This window comes from Ixodes scapularis, unplaced genomic scaffold (genome assembly GCF_016920785.2).
Source record: "Ixodes scapularis isolate PalLabHiFi unplaced genomic scaffold, ASM1692078v2 PGA_scaffold3__209_contigs__length_174095766, whole genome shotgun sequence".
NCBI lineage: Eukaryota > Metazoa > Arthropoda > Arachnida > Ixodida > Ixodidae > Ixodes > Ixodes scapularis.
This window is the reverse complement of record NW_024609868.1, coordinates 127,014,672-127,034,488: the sequence shown is the minus strand read 5'-3', so window position 1 is coordinate 127,034,488 and position 19,817 is coordinate 127,014,672. Positions and strand designations below refer to the sequence as shown.

General features: G+C 46.8%; 1 protein-coding gene across 1 annotated transcript; it reads right to left on the bottom strand.

The window, feature by feature from the left end:
• Nucleotides 1–1,447: 1,447 nt before the first annotated feature.
• LOC8034523 (conserved oligomeric Golgi complex subunit 6) lies at nt 1,448–19,742 on the bottom strand. Its single transcript, XM_002409691.5, has 4 exons — nt 18,538–19,742; nt 17,148–17,291; nt 11,577–11,789; nt 1,448–1,820 (listed from the first exon to the last, which is right to left on the bottom strand). The coding sequence occupies exons 1-4, from the start codon at nt 19,693–19,695 to the stop codon at nt 1,464–1,466; spliced, it is 1,872 nt and encodes a 623-aa protein (XP_002409735.3). The 5' UTR covers nt 19,696–19,742; the 3' UTR covers nt 1,448–1,463.
• Between the last annotated feature and the right edge of the window lie 75 nt (nt 19,743–19,817).

The window sequence follows — 19,817 nt, the reverse complement described above, 5'->3', positions numbered from 1 at the left end:
ATGCTGTTATTTTTTAATTCAGTACCGGGTATGGCATGATTACGTCACACAACCTCGCTTGCACGTTTAATATTAATAAAAAATGGTCAGAGTGCAGGCGACCTGGTGTAAGTTGAATACATGAAAGCTTGATGGAACATCGAGGACAGGGACGGAAAGAGTACCTCTTTCAAAAGGTCCTGTATCCGTCCCCGTCCTTGATGTTTTATCCTGTCATGTATTCGTATCTAATCAGCAACACGTTCATTTTCAATTATGAAACTTGAGACTGAGTTAGGAAAAGGAAAACGCAAAGGAAAAACGGGCAACGTCTCAGGAGACGTTGCCTGTCCTTTTTTTGTGTCCGTTTACGTTTTCCTTTTCCTACCCCTATTTCAGGTATACCATCTTGTTCACATTTACTGTATTTTAGTTAAAAGCAGAATGTCCCGCCGTCACATTGATGTTCCAGCCACTTGACACGGGGGACTCTCGTCATAGGCTTTTGAAAGCAGGGCAAAAACGGCGGGGCGTTTTGACATCGGGTGCTTTCGTGCACCACCCGCAAAGGCTACAAGAACTTTATAAAACTTGGAATTTTAACAATGTTTGCTTCTATTTGTGCAACCTTCTGCTGCGCGGTGGTGAGGCATGACGACTATGAAGCCAAGCCGCGAGAACACCGAAAGAGTCAAGCATAACCAGCACTGTCTGAGCGACCGAGCGGGCGAGAGAGCCACCAAAAATGGCGCCTTTCCCTTTCCTCTCCTCTCTCCGAGTCGGCGCATGCGCCATGCGATCTCTGAAAAAGGTCAATTCCAGTAGATGCCTAAATGACAAGCTCCTCTCCAACACTAATTTCAAGATGACTCGGCAGCATTCGAGACTCTTGTCTAAACCCTACCACTTGTAGGACTGAAACGAGCACAGTGCGTCTCGATCCTACGTCCCAAGTATTCCAAACCAGCCAATGCGTGCCCAAACGACAAGCTTCTCATCAACGCCAACATCCGAGTGACTCAGCAGCCATTACCCCCCAGAAGGTAACCCTCTCCTGAACCCCACCAATCATAGGCTTGAATCGAACACAGTGCTATTCGAACCTACGATTCAAATATTCTCACACTAGCCAACGAACACACAACCACAAGCTTCTCATCAACATCAACATCAGGGTGACTCGGCCACCGTTATCTCAAGTTAATCCTCTCCTTAACCCCACCAATCATAGGCTTGAATCAAACATAGTGCCATGCGAACCTACGATCCAAATATTCGAATCCCAGCCAACAAACGCCCAAATAGCAAGCTTCTCCTCAACACCAACATCAAGGTGACTCGGCAGCCGTTATCTGAAGAGAGCCCTCTCCTAAACCACACCAATTCTAGGCTTGAATCGAATAGCGCTATTCGAACCGACGCTCCAAATATTCTATTACCAGCCAACGAATGGCCGAATGACAAATTGCCCTCCAACACGAATGTCAAGGTGACTCCACAGCCTTTATTGGTGTCTCCGAAGGCTGCACGGGCAGCAGCTTGGCCCGAATCTCCTCGGGCGGGACCGGCAGCAGCAGCGAAGGGTCCGGGTATCCGTTGGCCGGGTCGTGCACCGCCGCGTGGAGCTGCGCGTACACGTCGCACAGTGCTGCGAGGGTGGTTGCCCTCAGGATGCGCCGGTGGCCGGCGCTCGCTAGCAGCTGCCCCAGCGGCAAGGGAAAGCCGTCCTCCAGGAGGCGTGCCAGGCGGGACCCCGCAGTGCGGAGGGCCAGCACGTCGCAGCCGGGCAGCGTGGCCAGGGGGCCCTGGCCGAGCAGCCGCACGGGCGTGCTCAGCCCAAGCTGCGAGCAGATAATGCAAGAAAGGTCGGGCATCGCGCGACAGAAAGTGGGGCCAAAACGCGGCTCGGTTATCTTGCGCAGCCATGATGATGCGAATATTGTTATGGTGCACGTATCTCCGAACGGTGTGTTTACCACGTCCAAAGATGCGGTCTCTCAATTTGCGCCCGATGACGTCACTGAAGTGCCGTCTTGTCGCCGGCCGGTAAGCTTGGTGGTTTCCCTACAGTGACGCTGTATAGGGTAGACGCCTGTTCGGCGCTAGGTCATTCTTCGGCTTGATAGTCCACAGAAGGTTGGGTAGCCGAGAGTTGGGATGCCCCGACGGCAGCAACACTCGTGTTCTCTTTCGCTCTTTTACAGAACTTCTTCGTCCAACTGTCAGGGTCGTGACATCCGACAGCATGACACACGTGTTCTCGTGAAATCGGCTATTGCTGCTTCGGGACAACTTTTGAAGTACGAGGGGACTAGGACGCTAAACACACTAGTCAGAGACACGTTCCAGGCACCGTAACATTATTAGAGGAAGAAGGGAGAAGGACGAAGAAGTGCACTGGAAGGAGTGTTCGGGGAACGGTGTCTGCACGAAATGGCCGGCGGCCGGCAACCGGGACTGGGCTCTTGAGCAGCACGGCATAAACCAGGACTGGGCTGCCAGGTTACGGGCTGTATACAAACTCATCTAAGTTCTGGGAAGAGTGCTTCCCGGAGTCCAGACGTTGGCACGCTACGGAACCTCTTTTTGGTTCAGGACTGATAGGAAACCAAGAACGCCCACACGCCGACGCCCCAACACGGTGCACCTTTGTCATCACTTGACCCCGATACAACCTCACCAAAATGACGACGACACCCCATAGCCTTGAATCCTCGGACGGACCCAAACTGAAGGTAACCTGACCAACTATTGTAAATATTCCAATTTCTAGTTTATTTCTTATTTTTCATAATTAAACTTTTTTTCTTTTGTTTAATACAAATTGTTGATCGCCTAGGTCCTGTCGTTTGTTTTCCCAATGTCCTTTAACATCTCAAACCTTTCCATCACAGCGGGCCATCTTATCGGATCAGGAATCACTGCCAAAATTGCCCGATCTTCTCGGTTTGTACCTTAATCCACCATTTTCAAAAATTGCTGGTTAAGGAGGTATTAGGCAAGAATATACCGCAATTGCCCGAGTCATCGCCCACCCCGTTTTTCGAGCCAATGTCGATTAAAAAAACAAAAAAAAAAACCACTGAGTCATCGCCCACCCCTTCTAATACCCCAATGCGGACTCCGCAATCCGCAAACACTCATCCTACCCGAATGACGCAGTCACGAACTTTAGAGAACGGAAAACGTCCGTGATAAAGTAAAACGAAGGTGAAAAAGACGCTTCTCTTTGTTTACACATTTCCTCCGCGGGTGACCGCGAAGATAGTGTATCCGGGAGAAAAGAAAAGTTTGTGTTGCTTAAAAAAAAAAAAATCGACCCGGCAAAAAACAACAAAAAACAACGGAAAGATAACACAAGCAGTAACCCAGTCAAGGATCGCGAGATAAGCAAACGCTCCAGATCATGGAATGTAGCCGCGGAGTGTAGAGTCAGCCTGTCTCCGCCGAAGGTCGCCACGAACCCGCCCCTTCTCCCTGCACGTCGCGACCGCGAGTTTTAGTAGACCGTGCTTCCCGCTCCGCTAAGCCCCTCCGCTACCCGGAACTCTACAGCCAAGGCCATCGGCGCGCAGGCGCAGTGGCAGTTTCTTCGTAGGGGAGGGCTAGCGGAGGGGGAAACACGGTCTACTAAAACTCCCTGTTTCAAAAGCCAGCGGGCTGGAACGCCCTACACAGACGTTTGCAGAGCGTCCCAAACCCCCATTGATAGCACGCAGTGCACGGACGCACGCATGTCCGCACCAAACAAGAAAGTTGCGCCAGAGTTTGCGATTGACAAGGCGCCTGACTTGGCCCGACGCCAAAGTATTCGCCAACGCCATCGCCCCAGTTTTTCCGATTTCCGAGCGTCGCTCTTCGTCGCTTCTTCGGTCCGCTCGCTCGCTTGTTTGCTCCTTGCGCGTGGTTGGTTTTTCTATTTTCTTGTAAACTTTCCTTTTTTTTACTAACTAGGAGAACATAGTGGTGACGTGCTTTCACGGAACAAATGTTCGCGCTGTATGTAGAGCGGCGGTGCTCCTGGCGCGTATGTAGGGTGACCACCCATCCCGCGACTCGCGGGACTGTCCCGCATTGAGGGCTCGTGCCCCGCAAGAACTTTTCAAATCTTCAAAATGTCCCGCATATCATACTGTCGTAATATTCACGCTGCCACTCATGGTGCTGCCGAACAACGGGGAAGCGCGGAGGTCGCTGGTAATCGTGTGAATCGCATGGGTACGCCATTTTCTGTCCAAGTATTGCGGGAAGCGACCGCCGTTCTTGCAGTAGAACCGACGCGCTTGCTCCGTTGCGCCTCTCCCCTTCGTGGCAAAATATTATAAAAAAAAATTGCTCGCCAAAATTTTAATTATAAGATACTGTAATTATTTTCATATCGCTGTGTCACAACAAAAGGTTTGCGTGGATATTTTTTTTTTTTTCGTGAAGACAGCTACACAAGGGAAAAAGCCTGCAACTCACAAGGGTCGAAAAAGAACATACTGTTAAAAATTTGTGTACACCCTAAAAAAAGCCCGTGCGTCTACTTTCACGCACAACCGCGAGTTACGGAGGCAGCTCAGCGAATGACGATGTTAAAACATATGTTTAGACAAAAAAAAAAAACAAAAAAAAAAAAACGCAGTCTGAGTTGTGACATTATGCAATGCAAGCGTGAAGTTTTGCATTGCTTAATGTCAAAACTCATACTGCGTTTTTCGGCCTAAACATATGTCTCGGCGTCGTCATTCGCTGAACTGCCTCCTTAGCTCGCGGTGATTGGCTCTCCCAGTGTTGTGCGGGAAACTAGACACATGGGCTTTTTTTAGAGTGCAGCACCATGTTGATAAAAGTAAGCGTTGACAAAAAACAATAACCAGAAGAAGATTTACGGTTTCTTATTTCCATCTGATGCATTGAGCTTTGCTTCAGTTGATTTTTATGTTTTCAATTTCGACAGATTTAGTAACACATTTGGCATAAAAAAAGTATGTCACTGGGAGTAAAAATATTTGAACTGAATTGCTGAACCTGCAAAACAATTAGAAGGTTTTATACTTTCTGTTTTATACTTTGTTTCCTAGCCTCGGTTCGTGGTGTGCGTGTTAATAAATTTCGTCTACCCCCCCCCCCCCCCCCCTCAAGCTCCCACCGCCCCGCAGTCCCGCATTTCGGTTGCAGAAAGGTGGTCACCCTACGCGTATGCAAGCAACGGACTTCACAATAGTATAACGTTCTTTCGTAAGCATTTTTTCTATAAAACAATGAAACTAAGTCGAGTTTTTAGTGTAATGTGTCTCTTGGGCAGCAGCGCTAGATACCAGTCTTGGGTAAGCTACTTTTAAAAAGTAATTCGTTACAGTTACTTTTAGAAAAAAGTAGCAAAGTTACCGTTACAGTTACCGCAACAAAAGAGTAACTCGTTACAGTTACAGTTAATTTTAAAAAGTAACGACGTTACTTTGCAGTTACTTTTCTATAACAAAAAAATATTAGGAAAAACTAGAAAACGCCCCTCACAACGTTTTATTGCATAAAATTAAAAAGCACGCTTTTTACTTCATATTGTAACTTAGCAGCAGTTACTTCTCGAAGTTAGTGTTTGAAAGTTTCCACACCAGAGTAGTGGCGCAAATCAAAATACGAAACATATGTTCCGTATTTTGATTTGCGCCACTACTCTGGAGGGCACTGCGCATATGCGCAGTGCCCTCCACGTGTATTGTTGTTTCACGGTTGATTCACCCGATTAAAAAGCGTTTGCACAGAAAAAAGAAAAACTACAACATAGATAATACTTCAAGACACTAAGATGTAAGTGTTCAGTCACAAAGTACAAGCACCTGCGAAAAGATAACTAGAATTTTTCATAAAATTTACACGTGGCTATATTCGGGTCGTGACTCGCGAGAAAAAAGAATGTATTCACAACTTTGTGCAAGGCCAACTTGACACTCGAAATGTCGAAATGGACGATTTGGAAAGTGCAAGGAATGACTAAATTGCACCTCGTTCAGTGATATATTATTCATAAAACACTGGAAAGTAACGACAAAAGTAACGTCGTTACTTTCATCGTTACCTCAGAAAAAAGTCACAGAACTACAGTTACAAATTACATTTTTAAAAAGTAACTCATTACAGTTACAAGTTACCAAAAAAGTAACGAAATTACAGTAACGCGTTACTACCCAAGACTGCTAGATACGCAAAAAAAACTTTGCAATTTTTTCCACTTTTTTTTTTTTTACTTTTTGTGCTTACCCACTGAGACATGGCTCTCAACACTTTTTTGTGAATTTCAGGCGGCAGGGGGGTGGGCGATGACTCGGGATGTTACGGTATGCGAGCACATGATCAAGCGAGTATGGGCAACTCTCTCCAGAAAAGAAGCCAGATCCTGTTGACTCCACTGAGCTGCAGTGACCTGGATTGAGATTGCCCAACCTTCATTCTGTACCCACTATGCCTTATCTTTTGCACCCAAGTTCATTCAAAGAAGCTTTTCCCCCCTTTTCCAATGGCACTCATTGTTTCACCCTAGGAATCCTCAAATCCAGTTTTCTGATAGTGGCACCAGTTCTTTTGAAGATACTGGACTAGATTCAGAGCTGATTGAGGCAGAGTGCCATGATAGGCCATCTTAAATTATCCTATAAAGTACTTTAAAAAAAATTTAGTAAAAATTGATTAATTTTATTCTCAGGATGCTGAGGAATTAAAGAAAAGTGGAGAATTAAACAGAATACCGAGAAACAAGAAATACAATAACTGATAGGGACCTGGTGGTTTAAAATAGTTACATAACGAAAGCAGTCACCAATGGAACATTTGCAGTATTCCCAAGCGCCCTGGCCTGCACTCAAGGAATCATGGGAACGGTGGTCCATCAGCTCCCTAGTGATCGCTCATTTTCGACCAACTCCATGGTTTCACAGTTTTTGAGCGTAATTCGAGGTCACCCTAAACAAGCACCTGATATACCCCAAGGACCTGTCATATCACTTTTAAAATTGCTCGTCAACGTCAGCATTTTTTATACTGCGCATGCGGTCCACCTTTGAACCTGGCCCTGGCTGGGTCAAGTTCTAATAAAAAACCGAAACAGTATGTCAATAAGGCCGCCACTTTTATTTTGAGCAAATAAAAAAAAACCCAAAAAACACCCAACCTTGTTGTGTTTGCGCGCATCTGTCGCTGCCGTCAAAGCGGTAGAATCGTAATTCATGTATGGGCGTCAATAACCCACTTTCAATTTTATCAGTGAAGAGCGAGATCTCCAATCGACTTGGATTTGTGTCGTAAAGCGTCGCCTTTTTTTAACTTATTTTTTTATGTGACCTCAGGGGATAATTTCGAACACTGTTGCGGTTCACAACTAATAAAAAATATATGCGTCACAATTTGTTTTGTTTGCTCTTTAGGTACAATTAAATTTGATATATCTTGAGTCTTTGCGCCAGGAAAGGATCGTCAAAATTTCTTCTCTCACTCTGCAAGAAAAGATTATTTAACTTTAAATTTCAGTCCTGAATATTTAGTTACTGGCCTTTTTGACGTGTCCTGTCCTCGTCCTCTTTATGGTGCTTTCAAGTTAAACATCTAACATTGACAACACACTGTTATTGTTTGACCGAGGAATGTACTAGGTTTTGATGTTTTAGAGTTCCTTGGAAAGTAATTATGCCTGTTGTAGGTTAACTACATCCTTTTAACAATATAAAAAAAGAACTACAGTACAGCCGTCACTGTAAATCTCTTTTCAACTATGCGCTCAAGTCAGTGTGCAATACGGGCATGATTATCTGCCTCATTTGCCCTCATGTCTTGCACTGCTTACTAGCCTTCTCCTGTAAGCATTGGGGAACGAAATTGGTAGACATTACTGTGAGAGCGCGGGCGAGCTGGGGTGTGCATTAACAATTCGGATGAATTGCCCGAGAGTGGGTCGGAAAAACTAAAAATATCAACCGTGCAAGAGAGAAACCTTTTTCTGTCTCTTCCACGGTTGATGTTTCTAGTTTCATTGACCCAGTCTCCACTAATGCATCAAAATAGAAAATTGGCAGGTAAGCAAAGTGAGCTGGGTTCAGAAAATTAGAACTGTCTAAAAAATAGTAACTGCAAAATCCCTGTTTATTTCGTCGACACACACGGGAACCATCCTAGCTATTACATCAGGGTCATCTAACATTGCCAACATGCTCCAATTGGTCGACACAGGGATGTTCTAGTGTCTAATAATGAGAGGCGCTTAGGAAGTGATTATACCTCTTGTGGGCTAACTACATCATTTTAATAATATATAAAAAAACTAGAATACAGCCATCAATTTCTTTTCAATTATGCATTCAAGTCAGCACGCAATAGGGGCTACGATTATCTGCCTAATTTTTCCTGAAGTCTTTTGCTGCTTACCTGCTTTCTCTTGTTAACATCGAACAAAATTGGCGGGTAAGCAAGGTGAGCTTAATTCTCAAATTTAAAGTTGTTTAAAAAAAATGGTAACTGCATATTCGGGTTTCATTCGTCGACAGCAATGGGGAACCATCGTAACTATTACATTAGAGACGTATCGCAGAACGTCAGTGTCGGATTGCGGGCCCCACGGGCGCCACTCAGTCCGCCCCCAAGCAACGCAAAACTCCTGCATGCTTTCGCGTGTGACCTACGAGAAGTCCCCATTAATGTGACAAGCAAGTGTAGCTGCATTACTGAATCACGCAACAAGATAAAAAAACAATGATTAAACCTGTCTTCCGCACAGCTGGCGATTCATGCTTCTGGCGATTTTTCTTGAATCACCTCCCAGGAACCAAACAAAACTTTTCGCGAGACAGATACCTTTCTGTTTAATGCGGAGGGCAAGTTCGTCTGCTTCTTGCGCAGGGGGTAGCGGCGACGTCAGAACGCCAAGCCCTGATTGGCTGATCGCGACCCCCTATCTGAGCGTCGTCTGCTCCTTTGCAACGTTGTCTGCTCGCAACGTAGTCTGCGTCTGTCTTACCTTTCCTGCGACTTTCGGAAGTGCAGAGGCCAGATTCACGAAACGATCTTACACCAAAAATGTGCTTAAGACATAACTTAAGAACAAATTCTTATTCACAAAACGAAATTTTCATAAGTTTTGCGTAGGTTACGACGAAATCCTACGACAGCAGCTCCGAAGCTGTCTTACGCACATCTTACAATCAAATCAGCATGGCCGACAGCGTCGCGGTTGCGACGACCCACGGACGTTTATTTTTCTATGTGCGCTTCTCACGCGTCCCGACTTCAAGCAGCAAGAAAAAAGTAAAAAGAACTTGAAACAGACCACGACGAACAAGAACGCTGGATTCACAAACACCCGGGAAAAGCTCCGATGGCCACGATTCCACCGAACGCGACCAAGCGAGCACGGCAGTTAGGCCTAGCAGGCACTCCGCGACTCGGCGATCGTCTGCCCACGACCGGCTGGTACACTGAAAGGAATATGCCCGCGCGACCCTTGTGAACCCTTCCCGTATTATACTTTGATCACTGACCTCAGTTTCAGATTAAGGGGTCAATTTCTTCCTCTTGTTATCTCCTTGTTTCCCGAGGCAACGGTGACTCTCGCCGGTGAAAAAGCGGTGAATCTCCGACAGACGCAGGAAAGGTAAAGCAGCCATCGCTTTGACTAGCAGACGTAAAGCAGACGACGTTAACTGCGCCAACCCGCCGACGCCGATAAAGAATGAGGGGTTTCGCCGCACACGAAAGTAGGGAAAAAGTATTTGGGTGGGAACTTGCGGACACTAACACGCTCACTCTCGGTTCTTAGCAAACAAACCTCGGCGCCTCGGGACACCTCACCAGTGAGTCCTTTGACTTCCCTCCTTGATGCACGTCTGCTAGTTGTTAGACAAAAACAACGTACCGCTCGAGTTATTTCGTCTGCCCTCTCTGAAAGGCGAAGTCGAGTTCGCTCGTAAAGACCCGAAAGTCGCAGGAAAGGGAAGACAGACGCAGACGATGTTGCGAGCAGACGACGTTGCAAAGGAGCAGACGACGCTGAGATAGGGGGTCGCGATCAGCCAATCAGAACTCGGCGTTCTGACGTCACTGCTACTTTCTTTCTCATGCACAGAAGACGAAATGAGCCCACTTGCGAGGCGTATACGATGCTGTGGCATTTGGATACCTTTTGCATTCGTTACATTACTTTACATAGCGCGAGGCCAGCATGACAAGCACACCAGCCTCCCACGTCGTCTGCTCCTCGTGCTTCTAACAAGTATCGGCGCGCCTTGCCAGGGGGAGGAGTAGAGCTGTGTATGCGCGGCGAAACTTCAGCCGCACAGCCCAATGAGGGTACTCATCATCATCATCAACACCCCCACCACCACCGGTCTGTACTTTTTTTTATTTTCTGAAAAAGAAAATGAGCACACATTTCTATGCTTAGTTTTCGACAATAAAGTTTGTCTCTGTTAAAGATTTTTTTTCTAGCGGAGGCTTCCGATATGTGTATGCGCGATTTCCAAAGACTTTATTAAATCGAAACTGGCCCAAAAGTACTTTGCTAAATCGAGAGATTAAATAAATTGTCTTCAATGGAAGCAAGATAGAGAGACGAAAAAAATATTGTTAAATTGCGAATTTTGTTAGTTTGGGGTACGTTAGACTGAAGTTCAACTGTAATCACATAGTGTGGTAGCACTGCTGTCAGCAAGGTGCATGCAGAAACGCATACACCGTGCTCTATAATGACTAAATTGGGCCTCTGCGGCTTACTAAAACAAACCTTTGCATTGAGACCACGTCGCTTCTCCCCTCGCTTGCAGACGTCAAATTATTTTTTCCTGGGACGACGGAGCCCTCTTTTGGTGAAAATTTGGAAGAACCCGAAAAAAACCTGAAAGGGGCAGAGCAATACAGGCAACACTGCCATCTGCCGGAGAGCATACAAAACAAACTTTGAAACCAAAACACGAGCCAGGCTCGTGTTTGAGATTTCTGGTCTATACAGGATGGCATTAATGACACACGTCATTAGTTGCCAAGGGGCTAAACTGATATCAGCAAGTTAAATGTGTTACAGCCAATGTTAAGTTTACTTCACTTAGCAATAGAAGTGTGTGTCATACTAGTAGTCCATGCCTAAAGCAAACGCGTCTTCGGCTGATGCTGTTAGCGTCCTATTGCGCCCAAGCATCGAAAGTGATCCTAAAGTGGTAACCAATGACGTCACAAAAGCTCGAGTGTCACGCTGTCGGACGTCGCGATCCTAGCAGTTGGGTGTAGAAGCTCTGGAGAAAAGCAAAAGCCAATGCGAGCATCGCCGTCGTCACTGCATCCCAACTTCTAGCTGCCGAAGCTTCCGTGCACCGTCAAGCGGAGAGCGGCTTCCAGTAGAACGGGCATCCGCCGCATCTACCACCACTGCTGTGAGACCGCCATGACCGTGGCCGGCAACGGCTTTACACTTTTAAGACGTTGTCGGGTCTCATCACTTAAAAGAGTGATGAGACCACTCTTTTAAGAAGCGGCAAAAGCACCGGTTAAAGACGTGTTCTAGGCATCGTAACACCAGCGAGAAACGTTTGAACTCCGAGGACGACCGGGGAGGCCCGGATTCCCTGTGGACCCACCTGGGAGAGCAGGGCAGCCTGCTGTTCCTGGGAGAGGAGGCCGAGCTGGTGCTGTGCCAGGGCCTCCAGCCTCTCCAGCCAGGGCTCGGTGCACTCAAAGGGTGCCAGGGTGCTGTGGGCCAGTTGGGCGCAGTTGGCCAGGTAGGTGGCGCCATCCGCCGCAGACAGCCGTGACGCCGACAGCTGGCACGCCTCCAGGGCCGGTTCCAGGACCTGCAGATTGCGAGACGTTGCGGGATGCCGTTACCACACTCCGAGAGCGCGTGCTGTGACACGCTAATTACTCAACCGTCAACACTACTATACTCTGTCTCGCCGTTACTTGGCAAATGGCAAAAATCACTGCCCTGGTGAGCCAATTGGCATGTTGGAGAAAGAGAGACGCAACTATGATATACCTCACCAGCCATGTGCAGTGCTGTCAAGGCCATGGCTGGGGGAGAGAGGAAAGTTGCTTTTGTACAAATGGTGAGTGATGGGCTAATCTTCTAGAAGAAGAAAAGTGACATAATAAAAATCTTAAAGCGCAAAAAACAAGGACAAGACGTAGAATGAGACAGGACATGCGCTTAATATCAACTGACATTTTAATGTACCAGCAGTGAAAGACAAGGAAGAAGTCAGAGATATGTAATTAAAAAAACAACAGAAGGAGCTAATAATAACTTAACACAGGGGTCCTCAAACTGGGTTCCGGGGAACACAGGGGTTCCACGAGCTGGTCTCATGGGTTCCGCAAACACCCAAATTGCCACCCCCCCCCTCCCCCCAATCCCCCCTGCCCCTCCCCCGCCGCAGGCTGCACAGCAGGACCATGCAAAGCGCCTTCATCTCACTTTGTACTGACATTGCGATTGATATGGTGGGGACATATGGGAAGCAACACAAGCAAAATTGCCGACAATTGTGCATCTGTTGCTTCTCAATCGGCAAATATAGAGGGGGGGTTTCGCGGCAGTTTTTGAGGCTTCCTGGGGTTCCGTGAGACCAAAACGTTTGAGAACCCCTGACTTAATTACATAAATTAAATATAACACAAACGTTTCACGAACTCTTAAAAAAAATTTAAAGAAAAATTCTTCATGAAAAGAAGTTGAGGAAGTTCACTTCTTTGTCAGACAGCTTTATAGACAGTGCACCAATGCAGTTATCCGCTTTAGCTCTGATCTCACAGGTAAATGGTGTCTCATATACAACTCCAACGCTGCAGTTGACATATTTGTTTGTACGTCGCACCGCAGATTGGTCAGTTGATTTTTTCTGAAAGTTAATTTTAGGGCAAAGCCTTTTCAGCTTTTCTGGCGCAGAGAGTACTACTGTGATGTCAAACTTGTTTGCTACTTTTTTCAAGTTGTCAGATATTCTGTGGATGAGCGGTATAACAGCAGGCCAGCGATTCTTGTCAACTCTTCTTTCTTATTGTCCGTTAGTTGTCATCCTTGTAATCATTGTTAGTTATCATCATCAAAGCTAAAGGGGATACATGCTTTAGAGCACCATCTATACATAGCTAGCACTGACGCCACATTGCATACTTTTGATAACCATGTAAGAGGAGGAGAGGAAAGTTGCTTTTGTAAGAATTTTGCGCGACGGGTTAATCTTCTATAATCTTCTGGTAGGAGAATAGCGACGTCTGTACAAATCCGGCAGGCACCAAAGAGGATCCCGATAAGAGGAAAGCTCCTTCTTCCCCTCTTCTCTGGTGGTCATCGGAGTGCTCTTTGAATGACGTCACGTCCAGGCCATGTATAGGGCTAGCTGACAAAGAAGTGAAGCACCTCTACTTCTTTTCATAAAGAATTTTTCTTGAATCTCTTTAAGAGTTTCATGAAACATTAATTTTCTATCTAACTTGCGTTGTTTCGAAAACTAGCTTCTGCTTTCACGCCTTCTTTGAAATTATTATTATCTCCATCTGTCTTTTTAAAAATTAACATGTCCCTCGCTTCTTCCTTGTCTTTCACTACTAATATATTGAAATGTCAGTTGATAGTAAGCGCATCTCCTGTCTTGTTCTACATCTCATACTCGTCCTTTGCGCTTTTACATTTTGATTGCAAAGTCAACTAGCCCAACAGCTAATTTTATTGGAAGAGTGACAGCTGGGACGCACAAAAGAGGGTCCAGATAAGAAGGGAGCTTCTTTCTTACCCTTTTCTCCAGCTGCTTGGGTTACTCTCTCGCCCCTGTATATTAGGCAAGGGAAATAATGTGCTTCACCTGCATCACTCTGATTGGCTAAAAGGGCTTGTAGCATTTGCCCAGTGCTGAGTTACGGTGAAACAAAGTATAGGAATGTTGCAAACTGTTTTAAAACCTTAAAGGGGCTGTGCAACGATGTTCGCTTGGAATGTTTTAAATTTTACACAAGCTTACTGGCACTCGTGGAACCCAAGTATACTCGCCTACAACGCCAGTGACCTAGAAATTCCTTTGTTGCTGTGTAATTGCTAGGACAGAAGCGAGTGTTTTCTTTTAATCTCTCCTTCGCAAAACTTGAAGACATAGCAGGGGGGTCGCAGTACCCCCCAGTGATGATATATTAATGTGGCTCATAGAATGAACCTGAGCATGGTGTCAGCACTCGGTCTGGGCTCGTGATAATCAATAGATCGACAAGCATTTGTGTAGTGGCCCGCGTTCAATCGCCGCAATAACAATAGCCTAGCCAAACCATAACTATGTCTGGAACTCCAGCGCATGTCCTGCGCTTCGCCAACCTGAGGGAATGGCTACGATCAACATTGGCGGCATATAATCGGCTGCAGATCATGTGGCCGCCTGTTCTGGCTGTGAGTTGGGAGCGGGGTGAACGATGCTCGTTTTTCTTTCATTTCATTTCATTTTGCGACTTCAATTGCGTGTGGTGAAAAACAAACGTGTTTCATAGGTGATTAACGGTGGGGATTTGTTCTAAGCGGTATTTGCGCAAAGCACAAAAATCGTTGCATCGCCCCCTCAAGGTTCTAATAGTTAAGCGACTTTTGGCAAAATTCAATGAAGTTCGATCCTTCAACACTGCTGCCCGACTTCCGCACATTAGCAAACCAATCATTTACACAATATTTTCTCTTCAATTTAAAATAACATAATGACCAAAGTTAACACAATATGCAAAAAACCAAACATGTAAGCTCTTAATGATCTATTTATTTTTTTTTTGTTATTGAGAAAAAATGTACATGATAAATGCTTCACTGCTCCTCTGCTAGGCAGCATGAGTGTGTCTTCAATTTCCGTGCATGCGCATAACAGTCGAACTTTAATCAAACTTTGCATCGAAAATCAGGGAGAGTCAAACCTGGTCAAATTCGTACCTCGGCAAGGTCACAAAATTTCTCATCACAACCACCCAGTATTAGATTCATGGACAGGGAATACGACGCATATGATGTAGGAGCATCCGAAAAAGATGTTGCATGCTTCCGCAGAGCATGAACCCATCTATCTAACCTTTCGTGGTGTGCTCGGGGAACCAATCCCCTGCCACCCACGGAAGCAGTTGACTCAATCACACTGCAGCAACAACATTTGCACCCCCCAAAAAAAAACAGCCCACTCTGGGACACTCGTATGGGCACCTTGGCCAGGATTTCAATAAGGCAGCTGACTGGGGACCTGTAGGCTAGCACACTTTCTGTCAAAGCCACCAAGGAGACAAACAAGGATGATTGTGTATATACCCCACTTTTACTGGTGTTATAATTAAGGTTCCATGTTTTCGGTATTTTCCAAAAAAAAAACTCTCTGAAGTGACCCCGGAGTCACTTTCATCAAACTAGTCTCGCCGTAGGTTTTGAACCTGTACCTCCAGTTTTATCCTATAAACTCTACCATCTTTTCAGGACAGAGAATACAAAAGTTGCACTACCGTAAGATACCAAGCATGTGCCCAATTTGCAACAAGTGCCTACCCTCTACTTTTTAGACAATAAGCAAAGGACATGGGAAGTGCCACCCACCTCCCAGCTAACATCCAAGCCCAATGAGCTAACCTAGAAATTCTCCTCATGCTCAGCTGCTTCTTTAAGCACCTGGTGCAAGGCAGTAAAGCTTAATAAAAGTGCTGTGACTATTAAAAATAGGGGTTCTGCCAGACAACTGTACATCTCCTATGCCGTTGGGTCAGCTCAGACGAGGGCCTAGCGAGGGCCTACCATGCTTTGATCCCCCCTTCTGCCCTCAAATAGAACAAGCACCCTTCCCAATTTTTTTTTTGTAATTATTTCTATATTTTTTTATTTTTTCATGATCCCCATTTTTTTTCGTGGCTATCTCCAAACCTCCATTCTTTTGCAATTACTTTGAAATCCCCATTTTCTTTATTGCCAGTTGCAAATTTCCTCTTTAGTGATTACCTCCAATCTATTTTTCTTTCGCGATTATCTCCAAGCCCCCATTCTTTCGTGATCATTTCCAAATCCCAATTCTTTCGTGATAATTTCTGAATTCCCAATCTTCCGTGATACTCTCCTAATCACAATTCTTTTGTGACAATCTCTGAATCCCCATTCCCTCGTGATTATTTTAAAATTATCATTCTTTAGTGATTATCTCCAAATTCTCATTATTTCGCAATCATTTCTGAACACCCACTCTTCTTTGATAACCTCTAAATCCCAATTATTTTGTGGCTACCAAGGAATTCCATTCCTTAATGATTATCTTCAAACCTTCCTTATTTTGTGAGCTCCAAATCCCCATTCTTTCATGATTTTTCTAAGTCCCCACTCTTCTGTGATCAAGAACAAAACGAACGTGTTGGTAACGGTAATTAGACATGAGGAAGATACATAGAAAGGGAGGACGGACAACAAAGACTTCGTTGTCCGTCCCCCTTTCGATGTATCTTCCTCATGTCTAACTTCTGTGATCGTTTCTGAATCCGCACTCTTTCGTGATTATATCCAAACCACCATTCCTCCATTATTATCTCCACATCTCCACTCTTTTGTGATAATTTCTGAATTCCCCTTTTGCGATTATCTCCAGACCTCCATCATTTCGTGATTATCTCCAAATCCCCATTCTTTAGTGATCATTTCTAAATCCTCCTTTTGTGCTTATCTCTAAATTCCCTCTTTCGTGATTATCTCTAAATCCTCATTCTTTTGTGATAATTTCTGAATCTTCTCTTTCATGATCATCTCGAAATTCCCTCTTCTGTAATTATCCCCAGACCTCAATTCTTTCGTGATTATCTCTAAATCACCATTTCTTTGTGATCATTTCCGAGTCTTCCTTTTGTGCTTATCTCGAATTTCCCTGTTTCATGATTATCTCTAAATCCTCATACTTTCATGATAGTTTCTTAATCTTTTCCTTCATGATCATCTCGAAATTCCCACTTTTTCGTGATTACCTCTAGACCTCCATTCTTTAGTGATTATCTCTAAATTCTCATTCTTTCATGATTTCTGAATCCCCTCTTTTGTCATTATCTCGAAATTCCCACCCTATCATAATTATCTCCAGACCTCAATTCTTTCGTGATCATCTCTGACTTTTGAGTGGGCGCATCTCACGGTGCCCTGCTCCCTCTGAGAGGTGCCTGCAGGGGCAGCCCACCTGCTGCAGCAGGGCGGGCACGTCCAGCTGGCGCTGTGGCAGGGGGGCCAGGCGCCCGTCCCCACAGGACAGCATCTCCCGCACAAGGGACAGCAGGCGCCGGAGGCTCTCGGGCGCACCTAGGTCGCCAGGCGGAAGCTCCCCCTGCACAGGTACAAAAGGCATTAAAAATTCATCATAAACAGAGCGCACAAAAATCAAGGACAAAAGACGTGTCTTCTCTCGTCCCTGTACCCTTTGTGTTGTTTGATAATGAATCGGTAACATGGTCCTTAGCAAAAAATACTTACTGGTCTGGAAACTTCAGTAATTTCTACACAAAAAAATTTTGGCACCACAAGTGGCATTCATGCATGTCAAAGTACAAATAAAGTAAAAAAAGAAATGAGAAACAATACATCTTTTTTTAGATTGTGATAATTCAAATGTGGCGCCTTTCATATGGCCTTTCAATTATTCTGAGATACTATGACCCCTACGTCCCAAATATTTATGGCATTTCCAATTGTCCAACTTTTTGACAGGTCTCTCGGGTATGATGAATCGAAAGTAGATGCATCCAGCGGCTTTCTCCACAATGGCTTCTCCGAACCCAGGTCCGTCCATTAGGTTCTTCGAGCGACCCAGTTGGTTAACTTCTAATGCATGCCTCTGGTGTTTCCAACGTCTCCCTAGAGGAAACTTCCCATGGCATGACACAAAGATTCCAGACCGGGCAGCCTTGACACCATGACAGCACTACTACTATACCTGGAATGCATCTTTGACTGGCGTGTAGAAGAAGGTAAGGGCAGGAGGAGAAAACAGAGAGGTTAACCAAGGCGGCCTGCCTCGGTTGGCTACTCTGAGTTGCATCGAAAGTGGTTCCGAAGTGGCCAAAAATTCGCCAGAGGAGCCAGCATGTCACGCTGTCATATGTTGCATTCTTGACAACTAATCATGAAGCTGCGGCGAAAAAAAAAAGAGTAAATGTCAGTGTCGCTGTTTTTGCAGCATCCCAACTCCAGACTGCCAAAGCCTCCGTGAATTCAAAGGTTTTTTATTGGCTCAAACTTCTGTAGGGCAGAGGACTTAAACGATCAAAAGGATGAAGCTTGTGTAGGATATGCTGACTGCCACCTTGGCTACCATGCTGGAGAGAGACTTCCAACAGAACAGGCATCTGCCACATCCAACTCTGCTGCTGTGCCACCGTCTGGATTGTGGCAGGCAACAATTCGACACAAGTTCGACGTCATCCAGGGGAAACCGAGGGACCGCAAATGAGGATGCAGCAAACGCACCGGTCAGAGACACGTCCCAGGCACCATAAGCGCAAGGTTCGCTACGTGCAAAAAACCCCACATGGGAAATCTTTGTTGTCACCGCCAGGGTGTGTCGACGCCCCTACCTTGTCCAGCAGCTGTCCGCAGTGGCATGTGAGGCTGTTGGCCAGCATGCGGTCCGCCAGGGTTGCCAGGTCTGCCAGGCACGCCGCCAGGGGTCCCAGCGACAGGTCTCGGTAGAACCGCAGGAGCTCGCGCAGCCGATGCAGCATCAGCGGCCCCGCGGGCCCCACGGCCACCTGCTCTACGCGCAGCCGCAGCGGCCCGCAGAGGCCCTGCGTGATGCGGCCCAGCAGCGCGTCGGCGTCCCCGGCGGCGTCTCCGAGCAGCTGCCCCAAGAGTTGGCGTTCCCCGACCGCGCACTCGTGCACCCAGGTCAGCATGTCGGCCACGTAGCGCAGGGGGTCCCTCGAGCGCGCTTCCATGGGACCCAGGGCGTCGATGAAACGCCGCACCACGCAGGCGCGGCGCGCGTTGGCGAGCTCGTCCAGCGCGTAGCCCCACAGCACGGGCCGTTCGCGCAGGGACGTCAGCGCCCTGGCCAGCGGCGCTGCTTCGTCGGCGCCGGAAGCGCGCCACTGGGCCTGCAGCCAGCGGTAGAGTCGCTCGTACGCGGTCTCGCGATGCGCTGCCATGGCCTCCATCAGCTGTATGCCGGCGGCCGCCTGGCTCGTGCGCAACAGGAGCTTGCAGTCGGCGTGAATGCGCCCCGCTCTCGAGAGCGCGTCGAAAAAGCGGTCGTCGCCCGGGCTGCCCGTCCGCAGCGCCTGCAGCTCGTCGGGGGTCAGCTGAAAGGCATGCAGGAAGGCGCCGGCGAGCTTCTGCCGCTCGTCGAGTCTCTGCGCTTGGGCTCGGAGCGCGGCGCTGCGGCTCATGAGCGTGTCTGTCTGGGAGCGGGTGGCCTGCAGCCGTGCCATCATACCCTGGCAGGCCGTGCTCATGGCGCTCATGTCCGTGCACAGGGCATCGAGAGATGCCTTCACGTCCCCGAACGACTGCAGGAACTGTTCGTTGATAGCCAGGCTCCGCTTTTCCAGGTCGCCGCGAAGGTTGCGCCGGGTGCGGATGTTGTTTTCTGTGAAGAACTCCGACAGAGACTTGAGGGCCTCCAGGGTCTCTCGGTCGTTGTCGAGGCGCACTTCGAGTAGCTTGTTCAGTTTTCGAGTTAGGGGGTTGTTTTGGGAGACCCCCTCATCGTTGACGTTCAGCTGTACGTCAGCCATTTTTACAATACTGGATTGGATTGGATCTATGCGGCTGCTGAAGATTGTTTAGGACTTGACCATCGCCACGTATCTTTTTTTTCTTTTTTTTAAAATTAGTTTTATATTTAAACACATATTGT

Excerpts from the sequence above, each read along its gene's own strand:
- LOC8034523 (XM_002409691.5), bottom strand. The coding sequence starts at position 19,695 with ATGGCTGACGTACAGCTGAACGTCAACGATGAGGGGGTCTCCCAAAAC. Across the intron at positions 11,790-17,147 it reads TGCCCGCCCTGCTGCAGCAG|GTCCTGGAACCGGCCCTGGA; the intron begins GTGGGCTGCCCC and ends CGCAATCTGCAG. Across the intron at positions 1,821-11,576 it reads AGGCTGCCCTGCTCTCCCAG|CTTGGGCTGAGCACGCCCGT; the intron begins GTGGGTCCACAG and ends ATCTGCTCGCAG.